The sequence below is a fragment of the Stenella coeruleoalba genome (genome assembly GCF_951394435.1).
Source record: "Stenella coeruleoalba genome assembly, chromosome: 4".
NCBI lineage: Eukaryota > Metazoa > Chordata > Mammalia > Artiodactyla > Delphinidae > Stenella > Stenella coeruleoalba.
In genome coordinates, this window is record NC_137149.1 from 44,493,712 (window position 1) to 44,520,368 (window position 26,657).

General features: G+C 45.3%; 1 protein-coding gene across 1 annotated transcript; it reads left to right on the forward strand.

The window, feature by feature from the left end:
• Positions 1-338: 338 nt before the first annotated feature.
• On the forward strand, positions 339-25,718 carry LAP3 (leucine aminopeptidase 3). Its single transcript, XM_079919510.1, has 13 exons — positions 339-523; positions 2,901-3,016; positions 4,325-4,379; positions 4,842-4,947; positions 6,601-6,760; positions 8,073-8,237; positions 10,914-11,072; positions 15,727-15,851; positions 17,061-17,149; positions 18,024-18,126; positions 22,139-22,218; positions 24,017-24,126; positions 24,585-25,718. Exons 1-13 carry the CDS (start codon positions 422-424, stop codon positions 24,772-24,774), a joined length of 1,560 nt encoding a protein of 519 aa, XP_079775636.1. The 5' UTR covers positions 339-421; the 3' UTR covers positions 24,775-25,718.
• The last annotated feature ends 939 nt before the right edge of the window (positions 25,719-26,657 follow it).

Genomic DNA, 26,657 nt, shown 5'->3' on the forward strand with positions numbered 1-26,657 from the left:
GGTACAGCATAACAGCGACTCCGCCCCTCTCTAGAGCGTTTCTCCAAGAGCCCCGCCTCTTCGTCTCAGTCCGCACTTGCACGCCCTGAGCGCCCGCCACAGTCTCGCGTCTATCCCAGTACCGCCCAGTCGGCCCGCCCCGCCCCTTGGGCGCACGCATGCTCGTCCGCGCCCAAGCCCTACCGCGCCCGCGCTGGCCCTCACCCGACAACCCCGGCCCCCGACGCCCTCCCGCCACGCCCCTGGCGCACGCCCGGCACGCCCCCTGGCACCTTCCCCGCCCCCTAGGCGCGCGCCCTCCGCCCACCTACCCCCCCTTACCCACCCCTCCAACCCGGAAAGCTGGGCTCCCAGGCGCGCACTCGCCCTCCTTACGCCACGTGCTCGGTGGAGGGCGGTGCGGGGGGGCCGAGCCGAAAAGATGTTCTTGCTGCCTCTTCCGGCTGCCGCGAGACTCGCCGTCCGACATCTGAGCGTGAAGCATTTCTGGGGACCCGGTCTAGCCGCCGCAGACATGACGAAGGTGAGAGGCCGCGGCTCGCTCCGGGGCCGCCGCGAGTCTTGCCCGCGGGCCACGGGGACTTCGGGTCAGGTCAGGGCCGCGTTGTTCCTGGCTTCTGAGCCGAGTTACAGACATTGGCTAGAAAGAAACGTTTCGTGTCTTTGCGGAGCTCGGCGTTGGCAGCGGGCTGCGCGGGGCTGCAGACCCCCCCAGTATTCTCCAGCCGGCTAGTGCCGAGGATGCGCTCTTCCTTCTCTTGCTTGAAAGTGCTAGGACCCGAACTCTGCGCGCGAGGGAATGATAGCCGTAGCTCCCGTTTCCTGAGCTCCCACTCTGTGCCGTGCCCTTATTTCATTATTTTGTTTAGTCCTCGCAGTAACCCAGGGAAGGACGGCGCCAGGATTGTTCCCACCTTAGCTAGGAGGATGCCCAAGTTTGGTGAGGTGAAATGCCCTCTAGGGTCCCAGAGTCGGCCAATCACTGGCCCCGGCTTCCACACCAAGACCTCCCTCCCCCGCTGAAGTTAAAGGCCAGGAAGACACAGGCTCTCGGAGTAAACTGACTAGAAGGGTTTCTAGAGAAAAATGTCTCTCTAGGGAAAAGGGCTTTGCAGGGAGACCCATCTGTTCGTGAGATTAGAAGTGTCCTGCAGAAAAGGCGCCTCCTCCATCTAACTGAGCTCCAAAACATTGTGAAGAGGGTCACTGTTCGGTCGCGGGGGATCTGGAAAAGGGGAACGGCTTGGCGGAAGGAGCACATGTGTGGGAGTCACGCTTGAGGACCAGAAAGACTGTGCCTGGCTAGGAGTGTTCTAGATGGGGCTTGAGCTCAGGCCTCTCCCTGAATCACAGATGGCCGAGGGACCAGAAGCTTGTCCCCTAGTCTGTTCAACACTATGGAAATGGATCCTACTCAGGTAACATCCGTGTTCTGTCTGATCAGTTCCCTACTTGGTTCCCTGGAATCCCAGACAGTGGGCAGTCTGGGTAAGTTAGAACCTGGGAAGGTTACCAACCCCGAGGAAGCCTAGTTTTCTTTGATGGAAAGGACAGGACATGATTTGGTCTAAGTACCAGTGTGATTCTGTAGAAAGGACAGAGGACCTGAGGGAAGGCATCCGGGTTCTTGACCAGTTATGTTGCACACGGGCTAGTATGTCAAACCAGGTTTCAGTTTCCTTATCCATCAGATGCGAAGAAGACTACTTTTCTTTCCACCTCACAGAGGTGCCCTAAGTCAGAACACATTTTTAAAGTCATAAATTGCTGTGCAAAGGCAAATAGTGATTCCTAGGTTTACTTCCTTATTTCACATGTTTGGGGCCTGGAGCTTAAGGAGATGAAAGGGTAAGCCGCTAAGTGCTGGACAGAATGCTCTGGCCCGACCCTCCCGGTGAAGGTGCATCCTTTTCCTTTCTTCCAGCCTATGAGTTGGCCAGAGTACGTGTTAGTATTGGCAAGTACAGCCATTGACTTTATTGGAATGAGTATTGCAGATTTGCATTTGAAGCTTGTAGGGGAGGAAGAACTTACTTCTACTCTCCAAGGTTCTAGGGCTGCACCTAAGAATGAAATGGACGTAAAACAGATTAACAGGAGAAAGGCATACAAGTTTTATTTCATATTTTTATGTGTACATGGGAATCTTCAACAGGGAAATGAAGACCGGAAGAAGCCTATAGGCCCGAAAGCTTATATACCTTTTTAAACAGAGATGGGGAAATTGTGGGGATGTGATAAGGCAAAGGAGCCTGGGGGCATTAAGTTGAGAGACAGGGAAATATATGGGGGAAACAAAGGGAGGATAAGGGTTATTTTAGTAGGTTTGTTTGGTGTTGACTCCCAGTCTATGGTGATAAGAATGTTCTCTTCCTGGTACAGGGAGAGAAACGTTCTCATGGGAAATTTTATGACCAGCTTTTAGATAGGAAGGGGGGGGGGGGTGGGCGGTCAGAGAGCCCTTCCTGCATCTGCTTTTTCTCAGCTGCCTGCACCTCAAAGTAATCAATATGCCAGAGTGGCATATTTTGGGGTGGCATGTTCTGAACCCCTTCCAGATCTGACTTCATTACAAATGGAATTGTTTTCTTAAAGCACCTTTCTGCTCTTCTTTATTTGAAAGTGAAGGAAGCCCTCAATGTTGTGAAAGCTCTTGGGAGGGACCATCAAGACCAGGACAGGTAGTAATTGCGCTCTTGCATCGGCAGGAGTTTGAAACATTTAGGCAGTATGTGATTGTAGCTGACTGCCCAGCACCTGCTGCTGTTTTGGACTTGTTCTTCTGTCCTTGAGGGGGACACGGTTTTGTTGAAATGATTAGCCCTTTCTGGAATTTGGGAACCCTTGAGTCCCTCTCAGGGATCTACTCTAATTGTATTCACCTTTTCTCTTGTTTTCAGGGCCTTGTTTTAGGAGTCTATAGCAAAGAAAAAGAAGATGATGTGCCCCAGTTTACAAGCGCAGGAGAGAATTTTAATAAATTGGTGTCTGGAAAGCTGAGAGAAATCTTGAACATGTAAGTATTCATCTGTGGGTTCCAGTTTTTAAAATGCCCTGAAAGTGAAAGAGAATATCTTTTCTGTGCTTTATTATTAGTGGATGAAAATGCATGGAAATACACTGGCTGGGATCTTCTCAGTGGAAGTATGTGTCTGTGGAATGCACATTGGTACTTCCGGTTCAGTATTGGGTGGGTCCACAGTTCTGGGAAGTCAGGCCGCTTCAACCAAACCACAGACTTCTGTGAGAGGCTGACCCAGAAGGATCTGGAAAGTACCATATTTCCTCAGCCCACCCTCCTGGCTCCGGTTTGTTTCTCCCCACCCCCTTCCCACCTTCCATCTCTCTACCTCTTTAACTCCCCTTCACTTGTGGGGAACAGCCTGGGCTGGTTCAGAATAGGCTGAGGAGGCTGCAAGCGTTGAGTTTCAAGGGCTTCTCAGATCTTAAATGACATGTGAATCGCCTGGGGGTGTAGTTAGAATGCACATTCCAGTTCAGTAAATCTGGGTGGGGCCTGAGATTCTAACCACTCTTGGATTAGCCAGGGTCTGGGGAAGGTAGGGAAGCATTGGGGTTTCCAAGTCCTTCTGAGCTGCCGGCCACATTTAACAGACACAGAGGTGACAGCATAGGCCACTGCAACTGTATATTATTTGGATTACAGATAGCCTATTAGCATCTGATAGGTGTAGTCTAATAATTAGAGTAATTGTCTAATTATTGAATGACAGAATTTGCATCGCCTGTCAATTTATACCAGTCCTTCACCAGTAGGCAGCTCTTTCAGCTGCCTTGATTAGTTCATTAACCCCAAAGCTAACCTGTACGAGTACAGAACAGCCTGGCCTTCCTGACTGCGAGGTACCAGGGCATCCGGTCCTCCGGCTGTAATTGTGCGTTGCCACCTGCTTTGTTTTTAAATTGCCCGGTATCCCATCTGTAGATAAATCACAAAAAACCTGCAGGTTGAACACACTGCCGTCAAGTCAGCCACTTAGGTTGGTGTCTTGCGTCTTTTATGAGGTTTAAGATTGAGGTCAGCCTCCATCCAGTGCTCAGCTCTCCCCTCCATTACCCATCCACGGCATCGCTTTCTGTAGTTGGCATTAAATCTAATCTGGAAGTTTTTGCGATAGAATTAGAAGTGCTGCATCTGAGAAATCTGGCCTGAGAGAATTCTGTATTTGATAAAAACATAAGTGTAGCAAATTTGCAGAAGCATCAGAGCATACTGTAATAATGCTAAAGGTTTGTTTATGTCACTTTTTAATGGAGCAGAGCAAACTATAATTTTTAAAACAACTGTTCCTTCTTGTTGCAGATCTGGACCACCCCTGAAGGCAGGCAAAACCCGAACCTTTTATGGTCTGCATGAGGTATGAGGTGAAAATAAGGTTTATGTGGCAAACTCTGAGTTAGCACCTGTATGTGCCAAGTACTGTGGCTGACCAGTCAGGCAGAAAATTTTGTATCGGATTATGTGTTCGTTTTATCCCAGGAATAAGCCGCAAGTATTGGTTAACATTGTAAAGAGACGAGTTGTTGTCAAAAAGTACTGCATCTCTTGTATTCCTCAGTCTGCAGGCTTTCTTGGTTCAGTGGCCCTGTCTTACACAGCAGAGTTATTTGCAGGATTATCCTCGCTCTCCCTTTGCAACACAGTTATAAAATTTAACCAAGATAACAGGGCTTACAAAAATAAAACAAGCAAACTTCGTGGAGGGTTTTGTCCCGTGCAGCGCTTTAGGGGATTGTGTGCAAGCTCCTGTGCCATTTCGTGCTGGAAGTGGATGCTTTAAAGACGTAAAGCAGCTGATTTCATGTATCTTTTGGAACAGGACTTCCCCAGCGTGGTGGTGGTTGGCCTCGGCAAAAGGACGGCCGGAGTCGACGAACAGGAAAACTGGCACGGAGGCAAGGAGAACATCAGGGCCGCTGCAGCAGGTTCTTTAACTTTTGAATTTTAATGTTGGTAAAGATTCCTAAGGATCACTCGGTCAGATTATGTCTCCCCTCTTTCCATCACCATCCCCTCACGTTCACACAAATAACTCTGAACAGATATTCAGTTTCCCTTACCTAACATGCTTGGCTTTACTTTAGATACAGAAGGTTAGCTTGTGGAATTTTATTTTTATATTTCTTTAGCTTGTGTCTGGGGGTTTCAGGACCACTTGTTCCCTCTTGCAGTATCGGCCTTAGAGCTCTGTTTTGCCAGAAAGTCCTGGTGGGTGATTTTTTTCCTTTTTTTGGAATGCAGCCCTCATGTTGCCCAAATTTTATTTTATTTTATTATTTTTATTTATTTATTTATTTTTAATTTATTTTTGGCTGTGTTGGGTCTTCGTTGCTGCGCACAGGCTTTCTCTAGTTGTGGCGAGTGGGGGCTACTCTTCGTTGTGGTGCGCAGCTTCTCACTGCGCTGGCTTCTCTTGTGGAGCACGGGCTCTAGGGCATGTGGGCTTCAGTAGTTGTAGCTCTCAGGCTCTAGAGCGCAGGCTCAGTTGTGGCGCACGGGCTTAGTTGCTCCGCGGCATGTGGGATCTTCCTGGACCAGGACTGGAACCCATGTCCCCTGCATTGGCAGGCAGATTCTTAACCACTGTGCCACCAGGGAAGTCCGTTGCTCAAATTTTAAATCACGTGGAGTCATCATATTTACAAATCAGAGAAAATGGATGCCAAGGGCAGGATGCTTGTATCTCACTAGTTACCAAAGGTGCAAGCCTGTCCCAGTTTCGTCACGTGGACAGTTCAAAAGTTGAGGTAGGTGCCATTGGGTCTCTTCAGAGCTGACCGGCAGGACAAGGCCGTCACCACGGAGACTGGTTAAAGATGCTTTGAAATCATTGCTGAGGTGGTGATAATTAGCTTGATTGATCTTTGACCCCGTGTATATCATATTTGCTTGTTAAATGTACTTTCAAAGTTCATGTTCAGAGATTATTTCATAACTTTTATTAGGGAGATTTTGCTGACCTGATCTTAATAAATGCTGTATTAATAATGGACTTTGCTCAGTTCCTTGGGTGTAATTTCAGTGTTACCACTTCTATGTCATTTTTTTTTTTTTTTTGCGGTACGCGGGCCTCTCACTGTTGTGGCCTCTCCCGTTGCGGAGCACAGGCTCCGGACGCACGGGCCCAGCTGCTCTGCGGCATGTGGGATCTTCCCAGACCGGGGCACGAACCCGCGTCCCCTGCATTGGCAGGCAGACTCTCAACCACTGTGACCCTAGGGAAGCCCTTCTATGTCATTTTTAATGTGGCAAGCTCCCGGCGATTGGGACGCTTCATCAGGAAACCCTAGTGTTTCAGAAGTGATATTAGTGATAGCAGCCACTTCTTGAGGGCCCGCTTTGTGAGGTGCTAGACTAGTCATCTTATCCATCAGTCTGTCCTCCCACCCTCTGTGAGGTGTGTGCTCGTCCTCACTCTACAGAAGGGGAAGTGGAGGCTCAGAAAAGTCAAGTGTCAGGGCCAGGATTTGAACTCCAGTTCTGATGTTTTCTCAGGACCCCACCCCAGGCCTCTGCCTTCTGCCCTCAGAGGTGTCCCTGACTGACTCCGGTTTTCTGGTTCCTCTGTCCCTGTGAAGCGGGGTGCAGACAGGTTCAGGACCTGGAGATCTCGTCCGTGGAGGTGGACCCCTGCGGAGACGCCCAGGCGGCTGCGGAAGGAGCGATGCTTGGGCTCTATGAGTATGACGACCTGAAGCAGAAAAAGAAGGTGGCCGTGTCAGTGAAGCTCCATGGAAGGTGATGGAACAAAACCAGGACCAGGCCCATTCCCTGCGTGCTGATGGCAGGGCCTTTTGGACATGAGCTACCTGCCTTTTAGCATTGGGCACTGCCGTGCAGCTTGTCTGTGGCTCTCCCATGGCCTTAGCCATTTTAGGAGTTTGGTGACTGTGCCTCCATTCTGCTCCTGGCTTTCGTCCTGTGTGTGTTTCCCCCCTGACTCTCTAGACCCCTCCGTGCTTGCTGGTTCCTAGGAAACCATACCTGGTTGGCTCCCTGAGGAGGGAGGGAACAAGATGACAGACGGGTCCCAGCAGGTTTTGATGCAGATCATTTCCATCTACCCAGTGCCTGCGGGCCCTGTACTAAACGCCAGAGATACGCAGACACAGGGATCCGGCCCTTGCCCTCCTAGTCTAGTGGGGAGACTCATCTTTGAGCAGATTTATTGAGCACCAGCTACACTCCAGCCCTATTCTGTGTTCAGGAGCAGACAGTGTGGGATCCTGAGGAGACGGTGCTGGGAGGACAGCGGGGGTCCCTCCCGGTGGTTGGCAGCTGTGATGTAGTGGGTAAGAATGAGGGCCCTGCGACCAGTCAGCCTGGCTTTGAATCTGCCTCCCACTTCCTGGCTGGGTGACCTCAGTGAAGTGACTGAAGTCTCTCTCTGCTTCATTTTCCTCATTGGTTGAGTAGAGTTGTGGCTCGGATTTCATGGGGCTTTTACGATCGATCGCAAGACAAAACCCATCAAGGGTGTGTCCCATGGTGAACTCCGTAAGTGATGAGTGTTGTCCTGCCTGTCCATGCGCCGTGGCAATTCCTGTCGTGCAGGAGAAGAGCCAGGGTCGTGGAGAGCTCACCCACGTCCTTTGTCTCCTGAAGCCGGCCCTGCTCTCTGGTGGGTTGGAGTTCAGGGTCCCGACCCAGGCAGGGAGAAGGTGGGAGGCCTTCCGTTCCCCGGCAGGACTGAGCAAGGGGAGCTTGCTCTGTAGTCACACCCTGGAGGAGTGTAAAAGAGGCCTTTCTGTGGAAGCCTCTGCCGTCAGATTTGGGGGGTAGATTGAGGGCTCCAGAGGTCCCTCAGGCCAACAGGTGAGGTGAGGATTCTAGGTTTCCTCTAGCTCAGCTCTGGGGGGGGGGGGTCGTGTTTTCCAACACTTCGTAAACCATAACAGCTGCCCCCCTGGATCAGATCCCAAAGAATAAATCGGGGTCCCCGTGTGCATCACGTTTCACTGGTCGTCTGCGGCAGGAGCCCTCCTAGCTGGGCTGTGGGGAGTGTTCCGCAGAGGCTGTCTGACGATGACCTTGTGCTTGCTTTTGCCAGTGGGGATCAGGAGGCCTGGCAAAGGGGAGTCCTCTTCGCTTCTGGGCAGAACCTGGCGCGCCACCTGATGGAGACGCCTGCCAATGAGATGACGCCAACCAAATTTGCGGAAATTATCGAGAAGAATCTCAGAAGTGCTAGTAGTAAAACAGAGGTCCACATCAGGTAATTCAGGATTCTGTCATAGACTCTTATGGCTAGAGGCAGACGGAGCCTCAGAGATCCTAAAATCCAGCTCTCTCGCTCTTCGGAGAATTAACTTGAGACTGGAGAGGTGAGGTCACCCACCAGCAGCCACATACAAGTGGGGGTAAGGGCTCAGTTTGAGGTCTCTCCCATCATACCTTGCTTTGCTTTTGAGAGTGTTGTGACTGCACACTGCACATGTGTGTGTGTTTTGTAGCAGCTCTATTGAAATATAATTCATGGAATGTACAATTCACTCATGTAAAGTACGCAATTCAGTAATTTCTAGTGTATTCACAGAGTTGTGCTACCACCACCACAGCTAATTTTAGATCATTTTCATTACCCCGTAAAAGGAACCTTGTACCCATTAACAGTCACTCCTCATTTCCCTCTCCCCCTTGGCCATCAGTTCATGGACATATGGGTTGTTTATACCTTTTGGACTCTGAATAATGCTGTTGTGAGCATTTGTATATAAGGTTTTATGTGGACGTATGTTTTCCTATCTCTTGGGCATATGCCTAGGAGTTGAATTATTGCATTGAATGGTTAACTCTTAACCTTTCTGAGGAGTGTGCAGATTGTATTTTGTTTTGGTGAATCCTTTCTGTCTTTTCTCTTTTTGACGTAAGTGAAGAACAGAGCACGCCCTCCTTGGCATAGAACGAGAATCTCTACCTGGTAGATTCCGTTAGCTAGATCAAATAACCAGAACTGGTGTTCCCAGACCGTCCTCAGGTTCGTTGTCAGCAGCCAGGCTGTTGGATGTAAAAGGCTGCCCCTCCAGGCTCCCCGTAACCCTTTAAGCAAACCAAGTCTGAGTATTTGGGGATTTATGATTAAAGTAAATCCACAGATATTTGCTTTACCTAAAGAATCCTTTACTATCAAAGTTGCTTCTCAAGGGCACTTCCATTTAAAAGGATTCTTCACTATTTAGTTGTGAGTAGAGTTCGCAGTTTTCAGGAAAACCCCTGTGGTCTAGATAGAGGGAAGGAAATGTATAATCTATAGAAAACGTAGTATTGGAGCTTGATAAAATTTCTGGAATGGTTGCTATATATTCTGTAGCAATGTTTAGTCTCTACAAAGGTGTCTTGGTAAAGACTCTTCCTTGGTTTATTTAGGGAGACATCAGAGCTATGTTGTGTCAGCAGACTGTGGCTGTGTGGCCTCACATTATCGGTAAGGGCACCTCCTGTGTGCCTGGGAACTTAGCGTACAAAGGTGCGTGGCGATGGTTCTTGTCCTCAGACAACTGAGGACCTTGCAGGAAGGAATAGGCAGGGAAATGGCTGTGCAGGGGATGCTACAGGGGCAGAGAGCCAGGGAGGATTGTGGAAGAGTCGAAATGGCTTGCCAACAAAAGTGGTGCCTAAGCAGAGTCAGGGAGGTGGCTTAGAAGTGAACAGACAGGAGGGCGGGGCAGGAGTACCTATGCAGTGGCCTTGGGAAACTGCATGGCTTGCGGTGGAGCAAAGGGAAGTCGGCCAGAGATGAGGCAGGTCAGGTGGGCGGAATGTAGCCCTTAAACGGAGGCAGCTGTGTCAAACACGCTCTAGCGTAGGTGGGTGTAAATCAAAGAAATACAGACTGTACTTCCAGAAGGGCAGGACTTTAATAAAACATCAAGTACTGGGTTTGTGAATAAAAGTGCCCACATTATATGGCCTCGCTTCTTTTGAAGCGTTTTTTTTTTAAATTGTTATACCTTCCATTTTTATATTCTTTTCCCTCTGAAGTTGGGTGGCCCTCTCTCTACAATGACGTCCTAGATTAATAGTTTCAACAAGTGTCTAGGCAGGTGCGGGAGGAGCGTTCCTTGAATGAGGTTGTTTCTGGTCTGTCTGTAGCAGGGTAGGATTTCTCCCCTGGCCTAGTTACTGTGGCCAGAAAGCAATACAAAGCCCTTTTGGGCCTCCAGCCTAGGAGGAATAGCGATGTGGCATCTGTCTTCTGGTTGGCACTAAGGACTATTCCCATTAAATTATCCCCATTGATCCCGTGTTTATTAAGTAATAACTAGTTTTCCCACTTCAATCAGACATCTCAAACTGTGAGAAATAGTGTGACAACATTAAAAAGATGGAATTCCAGCAATTCTGTAAAAGCAAAGAAATAGGTAGTTCAGTCTAATCAATGGAGTGTAGTTTTGTTGGTTCTTTGTTTGTTGATTGGTTGGTTGGCTATTGCTTTGTCTTTTTCAGAAGTACCAAAAATAAATCAGTGGACTCCTCAGCTATCTTTGAGTACCCTTTATGGTCTCAGAGCCTTGCTAATTTCATCTTTAAATTAAAACTTTAGAAATACATGAGTGGCTTGGGGAAAGAAATCAAGTAATAATTGTTTATTGACTATGCACTATTACCTGACGTTGTATTGAATACCATACATGAATTCTCTTAGTAATTCTATAGCTAATCTTTTGATGGAGGTGTCATTGATCTCATTTTATAGATGAGGAAACAAACTCAGAATCAAGTGACTCTCCCAAGAAAATACAGAAAGCAGATAGGAGGTGATAATTGAAGCATTAACGTGTCTGTATTAAGAGCTTGTCTGTTATACTTTTTTACACACGGATGAGTTATTCTAAGTTATTGAAATGGAGATAGCAACATGTATTTACTCCTTCCCTTTTCTGCTCTATAGACCCAAGCCTTGGATTGAGGAACAGGAAATGGGATCATTCCTCAGTGTGGCCAAAGGGTCTGAAGAGCCTCCAGTCTTCCTGGAAATTCACTACAAAGGCAGCCCCAATGCAAGTGAACCTCCCTTGGTGTTTGTTGGGAAGGGGATTACCTTTGACAGGTACTTCTTTACTGCATCCATGCTTTGTATTTTGGTGAATGCTTTGTATGCTGTTGTATTATTTGGTGTGTAATTTGGTTCAGAAGCATGGTGTTTGGTCAGATCTTATATGTAACTTTAAATATATTAGGCTGCCACTTACAAAACACCTACTGTGTGTCAGAGGCTCTACTAGGCATTTTACATATATTAGCCCTGATCTTACGCCTAGGAGCTAGGCATTGCAGACATTCTTCAGGTAAGGAAACCATGACTCAGGTTAAATAATTTGTTCAAAGCCCCATAACTAATAGAATGGGAAGTCAAACTCAGCTGTGTGTTTAAAATGTCTTAAAATATTTCCATCATGCTCTTTGATTCTCCTGTGTGGATGTTAAGGATTTCCAAGTAGATAGTGGTGAGGCAGCTTTCCAAGTAGATCATGCTGTCTTCCCTTTGCTTACTTGAGATTACTTTTTTTGCTGACCAGTCTAGCTTTCATTAATCTCCTTAAACCATAAGTGTTCCTTAGCATTGGAAGCTGTCTCTGGTTATTTCAACCAGGGAGAAGCTGAGTTCGAAAAGATGATCTGAGTCAGTATTTCCCATGGAAAGCATTTGCTACTGAATACTAGTTTCTGGGTTGCTAATTAAATGTGAGATTTGAAAAGGATTACTTGATCAAAAAACTAGGTTAGATAAAACAAATTGTTTTTTATTTTGTTTCAACTACAGGACTTCTTGGGGGTATAAAATGCAGCATTTTCTAAATTTCCTTTTTTTTAAATTGAAATATAAATATAGTTGACATCTTAATTTCCTTTTGAAGGGAACGTTTATCTCAGGAAATCAAGGTTCATAGAAACTGCTTTGGAAAATGCTGCTAGAGATCATAAAATCTTGATGTCCCCTAGTATGTTTTTGCACCCATTCAGGAACTCCATCTGAAACGTGAATGAATCCCACCCTTACAGGAGTGTTTCTAGGCACTGTGATGCCTCTGTCCTGGGCAGATCTGGCCTCCAGGCTGGTCTTCCTTGTACTAGCAGATTGTAATGCCTCCTGTGTTTTCCATCCACTGGTTCACGTTCTCTCCTTTAAAGCATTGGTCTCCAAACGATCTTCGTTATGTAGCCCATCAGTAAAAGATTCGAGCTCATACCACTCAAAATACGCATATTAATTTATGTTACATGCATATACTGTTGTATTAAAGTGTGTATTATAAAACACTACAGCAGGGAATTCCCTGGCGGTTCAGCGGTTAATACTTGGCGCTTGCACTGCTGGGGCCTGGGTTCGACCCCCGGTTGGGGAACCAAGAGTCCATAAGCCGCGTGATGCAACCAAGAAAATAAAAAAATAAAAATAAATAGAACACTACAGCAGATAAAAATAAGAGAATGAAAGCTGTTTTTAAACATCTTGCTAATTGTGATGGTTTTATACTATCATGGGCTAATATCTTAATTGAAACATTTATGCTTAGGGTGAAGTTTATTGTTCATTTAAATCTGTACTTGAATTTTTTGCTATGGTAATATGAAGCAAGTAGGCCTGACCTAGTCTTCTGGGTTTAGAGAAGGCTTCCTAGAAGGAATGACAGTTTTAGCTTAAGATGTGAAGGATAAGGGAGTTAGTTCTGCGGGGAGTAGGGCAGGGAAAGAGCCCGGTGGAGGCTGCGGGTGGGAAGGAAGAGGGGAAATTCCTGGTACTGAAAGCATGCCAGAGTGGCCATGACAGAACGTGACTGGGGGAAGGGACGAGGCACAGCTGGAGAGATAGGCAGAAGCTGGGTTGTTCTGGGCCTGGTTAGATTTTGGACTCTGAACAGTTGGAAGTAACTGAGGGGTGTCTAGCAGAGGGAAAGAATGACGTGAGAGTTACACATACAGTAAAGTCCACCCATTACGTGTTCAGTTCAATGAGCTTAACAACCGTGTGCACCCATGCAGCAAACCACCTCTGTCATGAAAACAGAACATTTCCCTGACACCCCAAAAACTCCCTTGGGGAATTTTGGGGGGATGCTCTTTTGCAGTCGTCCTCTCCCCTACCCCACCTCAGACAACCAGTCATCTTTCTGTTATTGTAGATTAGTTTTGCCTCTTCCAGAAATTCATTTATGTGGAATCTTTTATGCCTGGCCTCTTTCTCCGCATATTATCTTTGAGATTTAACCATGTTGTGGTCATATCAGTAATCTGTTCCTTTATATCACTGAGTCATATTCCGTTGTATGGAAATACCAAAATTTGTTTATCCAGTCATTGCTGAGGGAAATTTGGGTTGTTCCAGTTTTGAGTTATTAGTAATAAAGCCAGTATCATCTAGAAGCCTTTATGTGCGTATATGTTTATCTTTCTCTTAGTTAAACACCTAGGAAAGGAGAGTTGAGTTGTGTAATAACTGCATGTTTAACTTTATAAGAAAGTACCAAAGTTTTCCAAGGTTCTTATACCATTTTGCATTCCCACCACCAGTGTACAAGGTTCTAGTTGTTCTCCATCCTCCCCAGCGTTTTATGGTGTCCGTCTTTCTAGTTCTAGCCACTCAGGGAGTGTGTAGTGGTATTTCTTTGAGGTTTACTTTGCATTTCTCTGACTAATGATGTTTAGCATTTTTTATGTGCTTATTAGCCATTGGTACATCTTCTTTCATGAAGTGTCCAGATCTTTTGTCCTTCATTATAGGAGTGTTTGTCTTACTGAGTTATAAGTTTTTAAAAAATATATTCTAGATACAAGTCATTTTTTCAGACAGATGTGTTGAAAATATTTTTTTTTCCACTGTGAGGCTTGCCTTTTCATTTTTTGAAGTGGTGCCTTTCGAAGAGCAGTTTTTAATTTTAATGAGGTATAATTATCAGTTTTTAATTTTATAGTTCATACTTTTTTTGCCCTGTTTAAGAAATTATTGCCTATGCCAAGTCTGTGTTTTCTTTGACAAGTCTATGGTTTTAGCTTTTAAGGCTGTGATCCATTTTGAATTTTTGTGTATGCTTATAAAAAGCATTGAGGTTCTTTTGTTTGTTTTGTTTTTTTCATCTATTTGTAAAAGTTTGGTAGTTGTATGGGTAATGAAGTGAAGGGGTAAGACTGCTATAGGGACATCTGAATATATATAGGAGCCAGGGAAACATCTGAATGACTGATGGTGGTAGCCTCAACTTGGATGGATGCAGGAGAAAAGAAATGGATGGATTGGAGGGGAATCTAAAAGGTGAGCAGAGATAACTGCTGACCTTTGACTAGTGGTTATTTAGAATGATAGTCCTATACACAGAGTGGAACCCCCTGAGCAGAAGTGGCCTAGAAGTAGATAGAAGGACAACCTCATGCACCAGCTTGCTCTCCTTGCCCCCATGGGGTTATGTCTGGACTTCTTGGACCAGGAGTGTACTTCTTTTCTTATTCTGAGCCAGTGGATAATCTTTAATTCTAGGTGTAAATGACAGCCATCTAAATATCAAGTGCAGGGCTTCCCTGGTGTCACAGTGGTTAAGAATCCACCTGCCGGGCTTCCCTGGTGGCGCAGTGCTTGAGAGTCCGCCTGCCAATGCAGGGGACGCGGGTTCGTGCCCTGGTCCAGGAAGATCCCACATGACGTGGAGCAACTAAGCCCGTGCGTCACAGCTACTGAGCCTGCGCTCTAGAGCCCGCGAGCCACAACTACTGAAACCCACACTGCTAGAGCCCGTGCTCCACAACAAGAGAAGCCACCGCAATGAGAAGCCCGCGCACCAACGAAGAGTAGCCCCTGCTCACCGCAACTAGAGAAAGCCCACGCATAGCAACAAAGACCCAATGCAGCCAAAAATAAATAAATAAATAAATAGATTTAAATATCAAGTGCTTTGGAGGTGAATGAGAATTAGGACCTGATTTCTAAGGTGAGCAGATGTCAGAGCAAGGAGTTGACTCTCTCACCAAGGCAAGTCAGCAGCAGAATCCAATTAGAACTCAGAGTAGAAACCCCTGGCTCATTGCCCAGCCTGCAGAGCCAGTGGCTCTGGATTCTCATAAACCGGAAGCAGAAAAGTCACTAGTTAGTTCAGGAAGTCTGTTTGGGGCAGTGGCTTGGGTTTCTTGGTAATTGAAACCTTTCTCAGCTCTTGTGTTTGGGCACCGTCTCGAGGCTTTGGGCTAGCATCTTCCTCGTGCCTGGGTTGTATTTTGCTGTCTGCAGGATCCAGCACACCTTGGGGGTGTCAGAACGAGTTCTCTCGTGTCTTCCTAGGAGTTGAAAGGGGTCCTCCCGGTCTTCTGTGAGCTTGTCAGCTTTCCCCAACAGCTTGTGACGTTCAGGTTCAGTAAGTTGATCCATTCATAAAATTTGCTGAAAAGACAAATCTACCTAGGTGTCAGGAGTTCAGATGGGATTTGAGCCGTGTTGACTGCATGATGTAGTCATGTTTCCAGTGGCACTGCTTAAATTTCATTCATACAGAAATAAAATGAGCTCACATACCCACCTGTATTTCTGGAATTATTTTGTGTCTTTTATAAAAACCACAATATTATCTTCTTCAATGCTGAAATCATTGATTCCCAGTTTGGAAATTTCTTGGCATTTGTATGTGGTAGTTTACCCTCAGCTTACACGTTCTTTTTAGGGAAATGGTCCTGGCCCCCTTCTTTGCTATTAATGTGGTACCTTGTCCTTTTCTCCCCAGTGGTGGCATCTCCATCAAGGCGGCGGCAAACATGGACCTCATGAGGGCTGACATGGGAGGAGCCGCCACTATCTGTTCAGCCATCGTGTCTGCTGCCAAGCTCGACCTGCCCATCAACGTCGTAGGTGCGCGGGAGAGGGAGGGTGTCTTGGAGAGCTTCTGGGATCCTGTCAAATGGTAGAACGGAGACAACAAACATGGTTTCCTCTAATCTGAAAAGAATCAAGAAATGGTTTTTAAATAGGTTTTCATCAAGTGGAAGATGTTTGGTTAGCTGAGATCGGTGTTATCTTGTCTGAACTGGCAGAGTTAAATGTATTCTGCGTTGTGGGCTGTAACTAGAATTGATTTGTTTTACTTCTGCAAAAAATGGTTAGCAGTCAGGGGCACATAATGTCAAGTTTGCGGTTAACTCCAATGGAAAATGCTCAGTCAGTAGTCAGGGTAGCGATTACCTCATAGGGTTGTGGCTGATTAAGTGCCTCGACATGCAGAAAATGCCTGGGACAGAAAAAGTGCTCAGTACGCAGGCGATTTTTGTAGTGCAGGATGCCAGACACAATGCTGGGGGGTTGCCATGTGTCAGGGGGAGCTGGGAGCGGGGACTGAGGTCGAATGACTTGAGCAGTGTCACTTCCACTGCATGGGAAGGGAGGACTGCAGCCCGGGTCTGTCTGACATGCCCCCTCCCTCTCCTCCTCCATTTTTGCTGAACTGTTTGAAAGTGAGTCTCAGACATCACGACACGTCACCCCTGAATACTTCTGCTTGTGTCTCCTAAGAACAAGGGCATTCTGTGTAATGACAATACCATTATCATTTCCAGGGATTGATACAGTAACCAAATTCAAACTGCCCAGTTGTCAAAAAAATGTTTGTTTTATATGTGTGTCTATACACACACGCATTTATTTATTTCTATTTGTATTTGAAATCTTGGAGCCACTCAAGGATCACCCCTTGCGTGTGGTCACCATGGCTCTTTAGTTTTCTTTAATCTAGAGCCTATTCCTGCCCCCCCTTTTTTTTCTTTCATGACACTGGCAGTTTTTAAAGGTTCAAGGTCATCTTGCCATGTCCTACAGTTCGGATTTATTTGGTTATTTCTTCACAATAGAATCAGGTTAGACTTCTTTGGAGAGAATGACGTGTATTTCCTGTTGCTGGTGCGCGTAATGTCACCTGGGTCACTGGTGTTGCTAAACTCGATCACTTGGTCGAAGTGGTGTCTGTGACTGGCATCTATTGAGGGCCCGCTGATGACCTAGGTCCCATGGGTGGTGTATTTGGACCTAGAACACTCCATGTTCCTTCATATATTCTTTTTTGGACAGGTTTGGCCCCTCTTTGTGAAAATATGCCCAGCGGGAAGGCCAACAAGCCTGGGGATGTTGTTAGAGCCAAAAACGGGAAGACCATACAGGTTTGTAGGTGGAAGACACAGCCTCTGAGTTCTGCTCTTTCTGAAGGACTCCCAGCACAGCCACATCAACACATCTTGAACGGGTGCAGAGCACTGGCTCTGTAGGGAAGGCCAGTGCCTTTATTATGAGTAGCTTTTCATACAGTCAAAAGTACTTCTTCATGGGAACTTTAAGATTGTTTTTCCTACCTTACTCTTCCTCCTACTTCCTGAATGCTGTACACACAAATTACCACGAATTTGCAGCCAACCCTGCAGAACAGGGAAAAGCAGTAAAAGTGCAGGCTGTTTTCTAGATTCACCTTCGACGTGATAACTTTTTCCATTTAGCAACTCATTCGAGTGGAAAACGCATTCTGCTTCATGGGTGCTGCATCTGGGGGATGTGGCAGCAGGTCGTCCGCTGGGCACGTGTATGCATGTACACACACACTGCCCATAACGACTGAGCCTCTATTTAACAGAAAAGGATATAATATATATGAAGTTGCTGAAGTTGCAAGAGTTCTCCGGTCTGGAGATCCAGGCTGCTGCTTCGATGTATCTTTCCTAAACTCTTTAGCCTTTTTGTTTTCAGAAATCTTGATATTTTTTCCCCTTCCTGTTATAAACTTAATAGTAAAGTGAACCAGACACTTCTCTTCATTTCAGCCTCCAAAGTCATCAGCATTTGGTTATCAGCTCTGATACAGGGATTATTAAATTACATTTGCTCTTCAGAGTAAATATACTATTCCCGTTCTCATGGTAGTATGTTTTTGATACTCGATGACAAACATCACACCAGCGTTTTCTTTTAAATTGTGTGTAGATTTTATGTTCATTATTTGTATCATCTTACCCTTTTTTTTTCTTTTGACCTTCCTGTTTGCAGGTGGATAACACTGATGCCGAGGGGAGACTCATCCTGGCTGATGCGCTCTGCTACGCACACACTTTTAACCCAAAGGTCATCATCAATGCCGCCACCTTGACAGGTCAGACAACGTGCTTTTCCTGCTTTTGTTTGAAGAAGGTCTCATTTGTTGGCATCGAGTGCACACATTGTACTCAGGGCATTGTTTTGCTGAAACCTGGCTCGCTCCATTTGCATTCAAATATCTTTCACCAGAGGAATTGTTCTGCAGTTGTAAACTGCTTTGAATATTAGCCTTGTTGTTTTGAAACATCCCAGGCTGTACCTTTAAGTAAAGAAAGAACAAGTGGGTCAGGTCAGCCCATCCACAGCGACGACGTCTATGAATGATACTAGCGATGTTTTCTGTTACGATTGCTGTTTGATACAGGTCTGAAAAGATTAGTGATAAATTCCAAAATCAGTAGTTATTTTTATTAATCATACGCATCTAATGCCCCCTAAGTGTTTTCTGAACTTTTGTACTTGAGGTTATACAGAAATAAAAACACTGGGGATGGAGGTGGCAAGGTCCTCATGTAGCAGAGGCGGGGCCATGTAATGTGTTGTGTGAAGCTTGCTGGCTTTAAGGCCAACCCAGGGGTGGCTCCCAGCTGTGCTGCTTCCTAGTCCACCAGCCTTGGGCTGATTCCCTGACACCCCCGAGCATCAGTACCTGGGGACAAGTCTGTTCGTCTCGCAGAGTTGTGAAGACTGGAGGGAGTTTCTGGAAAGCCTCTTTAATGCAGCGCCTGCACGCGGCAGGCAACACCACCTGCTCTGTAGAGTAGGAGTAAATGCCTAAAGGGACGACAGTGGGCATTGCCTTATTGCAGAAACCCAGTGTTCATAATCTTTTATCCAACAGTTCTCTTTTTAGGAATTCATTCTGTCTCCATCTTTTTTAAGATTAAAATTCAGATCATTTTTTATCCTTTGGTTTTAATTCTTCCCCTGGTCACGTGAGCCTTTACTTTAAGAGAAGTCAGTTCATGTTTCTCTTTTATGTTTTTCTAACAATAGTCCACAGATTTATATGCTAAGAATCCTCTTTTCAAGCTGGCATTATAGTATTTTTATGGTCTTTTGTCTCCCTTTTCAGTTCAGCAAACATTTTAAGCTGAACAACAGAGGTTCTGGGGCTGGTGTTTGAGGGGCAGTGCTGAGGTGGGTGATAGTACACCCTTTCTGTAAATGAGGAATCACAGCCCTCCACCCTCTTTTTTTTCCCAAGCCTGAGGGTGTGAGAAGGTGGGAAAGTTGGTTCCAAGTAACTAAGGGCAACCTGATGGGGGAGCCTTCAAATCACCCCAGCCGTTGTCCTTGCTGAAGGCTGTTGATGGCTCATTTTAGTTCCCTAAATAACTTACTGAGCCCCTTCTTGAGTTCCAGGAGCTGGGATTCAAAGGGCGAGGATGAGAAACAGTTTCCAACCCCAAGTTCATAGCAGGAGGAGGAACGTAGTCTTTAGAAGGAGAAAATAATTTGTCCTGCCTCTTAATAGCATGTGACTTTGACAATGTCTCAGTTGTCTCGTCTGTAAAAGGGGTATAATAGCACGTCATTGGCAGGAGGGGTGCCTGTGAAAATTAAATAAGGTGATACGGGTTGTTGTGCCTGGTTGGTAGAGACTGGACTGATGTTACTGACCTTTGAAGGGTAGGCCTGTAGCAGAGTGTAGGAGCAGCGACTGCTCAGGGCCTGCCGTTCAGTCGTGGTACCTCTCATTTTCTTAATGCCTGTGATTTAGGATGGAACGAGAGTGGTGACATCAGCACCTTCCTTGGAGCTTTGATGTTCCTTCCATACTCTGAGAAATTCTGGTAACACTGATGAGTTAGCACCTCAGCATACAGCTTCAAAAGTACCTTGTAAAAGAAAATGGAAGGTATGCCCCCGATAATGGTAATTCCGAAGTTGGTGGTGGTACTAGTTCTGTAATTATGTAGAAAATAGATTATTTTCTGAAGTATGTAATGAAATCATCTCTAGAGCCATGATCCCTGTTGGATCACATTAAATATTTGTCTCCCATTTTCTCTTCCTTTAAGAGCGGATATCACATCACATTCTTGTTTGCAGTCAGTGCTCATCTTCTCTTTGAGAAATTCACACACTGATGCAAGACTCTTACAGGGCTGATAGGAATGTTTTGAGGACAAGTGGATAAGTATGGAAAAAGCCACTAACTTGAAAAGTAAAGCATTAATGAGTGTGTATCCCCGCAATCATATAGACAGACCATAGGCAGTGAGTAACCAGCAACCATCGTAGTATCTGGGATATAGGGGATGCCATGAATGATTGTTGACACAGTCGGCCTGTGTTTAATCCCTTCAGATGGCTGGGGATACAGAGGTGGGTCAGGACAGAGGTGAGGCCTGCGTCCCATGGGGCGGGGCATTCAGCAGATCCTCACACTGACCAGCACAGAGGAGCGGTGAGAAAAGGAGTCTGTGAGAGCCGGTGCATCTGGGGATTTGACAGGTCTGAGATGTCAGGCATCTTGTCTGAGAAGTGCTGCTTGAGCTGGGATCTGAAGGAGGCGGCGTTAGCGGGTGGAGGGGGGAGAGCGAAGGCACCTCTTGAGGTGTGTGTGTGTGTGTGGGGGGCAGCGGTGAATGGGGCCGAGAGGAGCAGAGCATGGCTGGGTGGGGACTTTCGGGACCTGTGTGCTGATAGGCACCAGTCCCCCACTGGCCTTGGTGTGTTGCAGGATTTAGTCTGGAGCCAAGTGCAGCAGGAAGCTAAGGGTGGAGACTGTGGGATCACATTTGCCCTCTGAAAGGGTCCCTGGCCGGCAGCGTGCTGAGTGCAAGGGAGAAGGGCCGAGGAGACGCTGGCAGGCCAGGTGGGCTGGTGAATGGTGTTTGGTTGTTGACTCCGGTGGATGTGTAAGTGTGTCTGTTAAGGATCAGTGTCTGTGTTTAGCTTCAGAATAATCTGTCAGGTCTGAGAGTGTAGGTGAAACAAGTTTGCCTGTGACTTGATAATTGTTTGTGGTGGTTAATGGGTCTTACTTGTATGTCCATTACATTATTCTCTTTGCTTTGTGTATATTTGAAGTTTTTGACAATAAGGTTTTTTTTTTGGTTTGTTTTTTTAAAGTATTACCATAGTCCAGTGGTAGATGATGGTGGTAGCGGTCATGGTGAAGGGAAGTGAATCGGTTTGAGATATAATTGGGAGGTAGAGTAACAAAACCCCAAGGGACAAGGACCCAAACAGAGTTGCCCACATGTCATGTGGAATCACAGGTTTTTACATATGGGTCACCGTTATGTTTACACTACACTGTAGTCTGTTATGCGTGCAGTAGCATTATGTTTAAAAACACAATGTACATACCTTAATTTAAAAATACTTTATTGCTGAAAAATGCTAATTAACCATCATTTAAGCCTTCTGCGAGTCACAGTAGTAACATCAAAGAAGACTGATCACAGATCACCATAACAAATAATGAAAAAGTATCAAACATTGCATGAATTACCAAAATGTGACACAGAGACACGAAGTAAGCAAATGCTGTTGGAAAAATGGCTCTGATAGGCTTACTTGACACAGGGTTGCCACAAACCTTCAGTTTGTGGAAAATGCAGTATCTGCAAAATGCAGTAAAGCAAAGTGTAATAAAACGAGGTATGCCCGTACCTCTACCCAGTGGGCTTTTCAAGTCATTAAGAATACTTTCAACGAATTTGTTTATAAAAGAATAAACGTTTAAAGCATAAGAGGAAGAGCACCTATTGGACATGTACAGTGTGGTCTTAATTATGTTTCTTTTTTAAGTTTAGAAGAAATCTGGAAAGAAATATTAAAAATATGTGGTGGTTATCCCTGGGATGAGATTATTGGTGATATTTGATGTTTGCTTTTTTTTCATTTTCCTTAATAATTGAAGGTGAATTCTAGCTTGAGAAACTAGAAAGATATTAAATATATACAGCAAGGATTTCCCAACATCATCTATTTTCTAAAATGAGGGAGACATTAAAATAGGGTAATGGCTAAAGTTTTGGTCTGCATAGCAGCAGAGAAACCTGTCTCGCCGGAAGAGACTGAACGCTGACCTGAAGGGCTGTGTCTTGCAGGTGCCATGGACATAGCTTTGGGGTCTGGTGCCACTGGGGTCTTTACCAATTCTTCCTGGCTGTGGAACAAACTATTTGAGGTAAGAATAACACATACAGACCTAGATTATGGAGATGATTTAATTACTCTAGCCTTAGAATGCTATATTTCTTCATTAAAGTGATTTTTATGTTGTAGATTTGCCTTTGAAATGAAAATTCAATAAACTCGATTCAGTGTGGTTTTCTATAAATGCTCCAAAATTATGGGTATGATGCTATATTCCTCCTCTCCTCCAGCAGCTTCAGAATGAAGTGAAAATAACTTTAAAATATCCCTGATGTAGAAAAGGTTACAAGGACAGCTTTGTAGAAGAAGGAATGGCCTTTTAAGGAATACGGGTCATGAGTCAAGTAGGGGAGCATGTAGATAGGGCTCACCCGCGTCCCTTGTCCCTTCGCGGGTGGTGAGTACGATTTCTGCAGCTGTGCTTTGTGCCTCCTCCCAGCCCTTTCACAGCAGCCTCTTCCAAACAGTTTCCCGTCACCACCACCCGCCCCGCCGCTCTCGCTGCCATCAGCTTTGCCCAGCGACGCCACTCTGTTAGCCTCCTTTAGCTTGTCCAGAGGCAGCGTGTACCTCTGGCGTCTTGGTGACACCCTGCTCTTGGCTTCCACGATAATCTTTTCTGGTTTCCTTCCTCGCTGACTTCTGTTTCAGCCTCCTTGGCCAGCTTTTTCCTTTGTCTGCCCCTTTGGTTGCCTTCAGTCCCGGGCAACATGTTCTGACTCTGCATGGTCCTCACCGGAAAGCCCGTCTACTCCCCTGGCTTCAGCTGGCACGTCTCTGCTGAGCTCCCATCTCTCCTGCAGCCCAGCCCCTGTGCATCCCGCTTGGCTATGAAACAGCTCCATCTGGCACCTCATTCTTTCAACAAGTAATTAATGCAAGCTTACTATGTGCCAGCAGAAACAAATACAAAATGTCCCTGAATACATTCTTGATGTGGTTTAAGGTCCTAAACTGTCCTTCCACCCTAAACTGCTTCCCTTTCACCTCTGTCATCTCACCATTTGTGAAGCCCCCCTCTACCGTCCCCAGCCTCAGGGAGAAGCTCAGCCCCCTTGTCTCCTTTCAGGTAGGCTGTGGGGCCTCTCTTCTGTGCCAGGCACCCAGTGTCCAGTGTCCCTCGCTACCGTCCACAACGTTGTTGTTGGTTTTGATTTTTTTTTAATTTAATTTTCTTTAAAAAATTCAAGTTATATGTACATAAACACTGAAATGACAGTCAGCGTCTATACAGCCTACAGCCTCTTTTCCTGGAGGCAGTTGCTTTCAACCCTTGGTGGGTTCCTCTGATAACTACTCAAGTCTCAAGACGGCAGCTTATATTGCTGCTTCCTGACTTTTCACTTTTGGCTCTCACCTTTGACCACAGTGTATTAAAACAACCTTTATCTGTTTCTCCTACTAGCCTGTGGGCCCTTTGATGGCTCAGTTATTAAGTGTCTTTATATCCCCAACACCTTGGTGCTCAGCAGTTCAGTAGGTGATGGATGGATGGATGAATGAATGTGTAAATGATTACATGAATTAATGAGGTCACGTTATCTTAGGAGATCTGGCCAAATCAAACCAGCAAAGCCTGTCTGTGCTACAGGTTACCAGCTTATTCATTTAAACTGAGACCCATAATATTAGTTTGACAATTTTAGCAGATGCCCTACAGATTTGCGGGACTGTTTGACAACATTCCTGGCTTCTTTTATAATTCTTAAGTAAACCTTTTAACTAACTGAAATAATTCTGGAATCTGTTGTATTGCATCATGTTTTAGAGTAACAGGTCAGAACCTGCTTCATCTCCTCCGCCAACTAGCATACCTATTTGCTCTTTAGGCCAGCATTGAAACGGGGGACCGTGTCTGGAGGATGCCTCTCTTTGAACATTACACAAGACAGGTTGTAGATTGCCAGCTTGCTGATGTTAATAACATTGGAAAATATAGGTATGTAAAATAAGCTATAAAAGTACATTTTTACAGTCATCATTGGTTGCCAGAATGACCATTTTCAGTTTAATCCTCTTTCACAAAAGGTTTAGCTGTCCAATTTTCTTTTGATGTAGTGCTTGTAAGCACTAATTTCTGTCTTTTATTTTCAAGGTATTTCCCAACTGGTTCTCAAAATCTTGCATGTTTTCAAATCTAAAGGTCATTTTAAGCAAATGGTAAGGGAATGAGATGCAAATATGGTCGTTACCGTAGGAAAAAGAATTTATCCTTTATGCTTAAAGCTATGTCTGAAAATCTTGAAAGTGGTTTCTGGGTTAACATCTTAAGAGGTCTCATTAGCTTGACTTTGCTCTCTGGCCATAGAAGCCACTTAGCAGGAATGGAGGATCTTAATAGAACGTTCAGTGCACATTTACATGGGGTTAAATGTTGATTATTGTCTTCCCCTTCAGATCTGCAGGAGCATGTACGGCTGCAGCGTTTCTGAAAGAATTCGTGACTCATCCTAAGTGGGCGCATTTAGACATAGCAGGTGTGATGACCAACAAAGATGAGGTTCCTTATCTGCGCAAAGGCATGGCTGGGAGGCCCACGAGGACCCTGATTGAGTTCCTGCTTCGGTTCAGTCAAGACAGTGCTTAGTTCAGATGCTCTAAAATGCCTTCATTCTGTCTTCAACAGGCAGTAGAGCTTCAGAATACTTTTGAATGAATAGATCAAAATCTTTTAAGGGAAACAAAGGATGGTATTTAAAAACATAGAACAAAATGAAATTTGTATGCCTTGATTTGTTTTTCATTTTATGCAGAGATTTATAAAGGTAAAGCTGATACCTTGCTTGGCAAAGATTTTTAAGATTCTCTCTCTTAAATGAATAATGATGATTTTTTAAAAGCTACCTAATCACTTTTCAGAGTATATGTTTGTAACTGAGGAGCAAAATTGTATTTCAGATTTGTGATGCTGGGAATATGAGCAAACTAAAAGTTGCTATGCAGTTGTCAGAAACAATAAATCCAACTTCTTGTGCTCCCCGGTGTGGCTCTGGTTTACTTATATAGTATTATAAACCCAGTGATGCTATAACTTGTCTCTTCTGGCTGTGTTATATGAACTAAGTTGGATTTCAATGTTAATGATCACTTTGGGGCACTCAGTGATGAGCTTACGAGTTTGTGAGGCGGTACTATTATCCCCACATTACAGATGAGGAAAATGAGGCACAAGATGGGGGTTAGTAACATGCCAGCAATGTCACCAAGCCAATAAGTGGGAGAGCAGAAAGCAGTAGAGCTTTCTTTTTTTTTTTTTAAATAAATTTATTTATTTATTTTACTTTTGGCTGTGTTGGGTCTTTGTTGCTGCCCGCGGGCTTTCTTTAGTTGCGGCGAGCAGGGGCTTCTCATTGCGGAGGCTTCTCTTGTTGCAGAGAGCTGGCTCTAGGCACGCAAGCTTCAGTAATTATGACACTTGGGCTCAGTAGCTGTGGCACATGGGCCCTAGAGCACAGGCTCAGTAGTTATGGCGCACAGGCTTTGTTGCTCCGTGGCATGTGGGGTCTTCCCGGACCAGGGCTCAAACCCGCGTCCCCTGCCTTGGCAGGCGGATTCTTAACCACTGCGCCACCAGGGAAGTCCTAGAGCTTCCTTCTAAATCTGCACAAGTGGAATTTTGATTGGTTTTAGTTCCAGGTGGTAAGTAAATAGTTTACCCATTGACAGTCCCTTTTATGGTCTTCTTTCAGTATTTCCAAATAAATTCCACATCCATTCAAGTCCCTGAACTGAAAGCATTGCAGTGGAACAATTAAGAATGCCAGCTCTGGAGGCAGACTGCCTGGGTTTAAATTTTTTTTTTTAAGTATTTTTATTTTTATTATATTTTATAAATTTATTTTATTTATTTTTGGGGCTGCATTGGGTCTTTGTTGCTGTGCGCGGGCTTTCTCTAGTTGCAGCGAGCTAGGTCTTCTCTTGAGCACGGGCTCTGCGTGTGCAAACTTCAGTAGTTGTGGCACGCGGGCTCAAGAGCTCAGGCTTAATAGTTGTGGTGCAGGCTTAGTTGCTCCACAGCATGTAGGATCTTTCCGGACCAGGGCTCGAACCTGTGTCCGCTGCACTGGCAGGCGGATTCTTAACCACTGCGCCACCAGGGAAGCCCTGGGGTTAAATTTCTGCTACATTTGTATTGGGTGAATCAAATTACCCACAAATAGGATCTATTTTTTTTTTAAGACTTTGACAACGTTTGACAGTTTTTTTTAATTGGAGTTATTTTTAACATTTAATATTTTAAAAACTTGACATGTAAATGCATATTATGTGTCTAAACTGGCTTTTAGAGAGGGAATGACAATGGACATGCATATCCATGTTAATAAATAACATGAATTTAAATTAATTAAAATCAGGCAGGAATAGTGTGTAAACACAAGTTCCTCTGGGTATCTATATCCAGAAGCTACTTCAGCAGGAAAGATGGAAACGGAGAGGTGGAATTACCGGCTTGTGAAAGGAAACTAAAAA

Bases quoted from the DNA above. Each gene is read 5' to 3' on its own strand.
- LAP3 (XM_079919510.1), top strand. From the start codon at position 422: ATGTTCTTGCTGCCTCTTCCGGCTGCCGCGAGACTCGCCGTCCGACAT. The intron at 15,852-17,060 runs GTGCGCGGGAGA...TTTTTTGGACAG, and splicing joins CCTGCCCATCAACGTCGTAG to GTTTGGCCCCTCTTTGTGAA. The intron at 24,127-24,584 runs GTATGTAAAATA...CTTCCCCTTCAG, and splicing joins AATAACATTGGAAAATATAG to ATCTGCAGGAGCATGTACGG.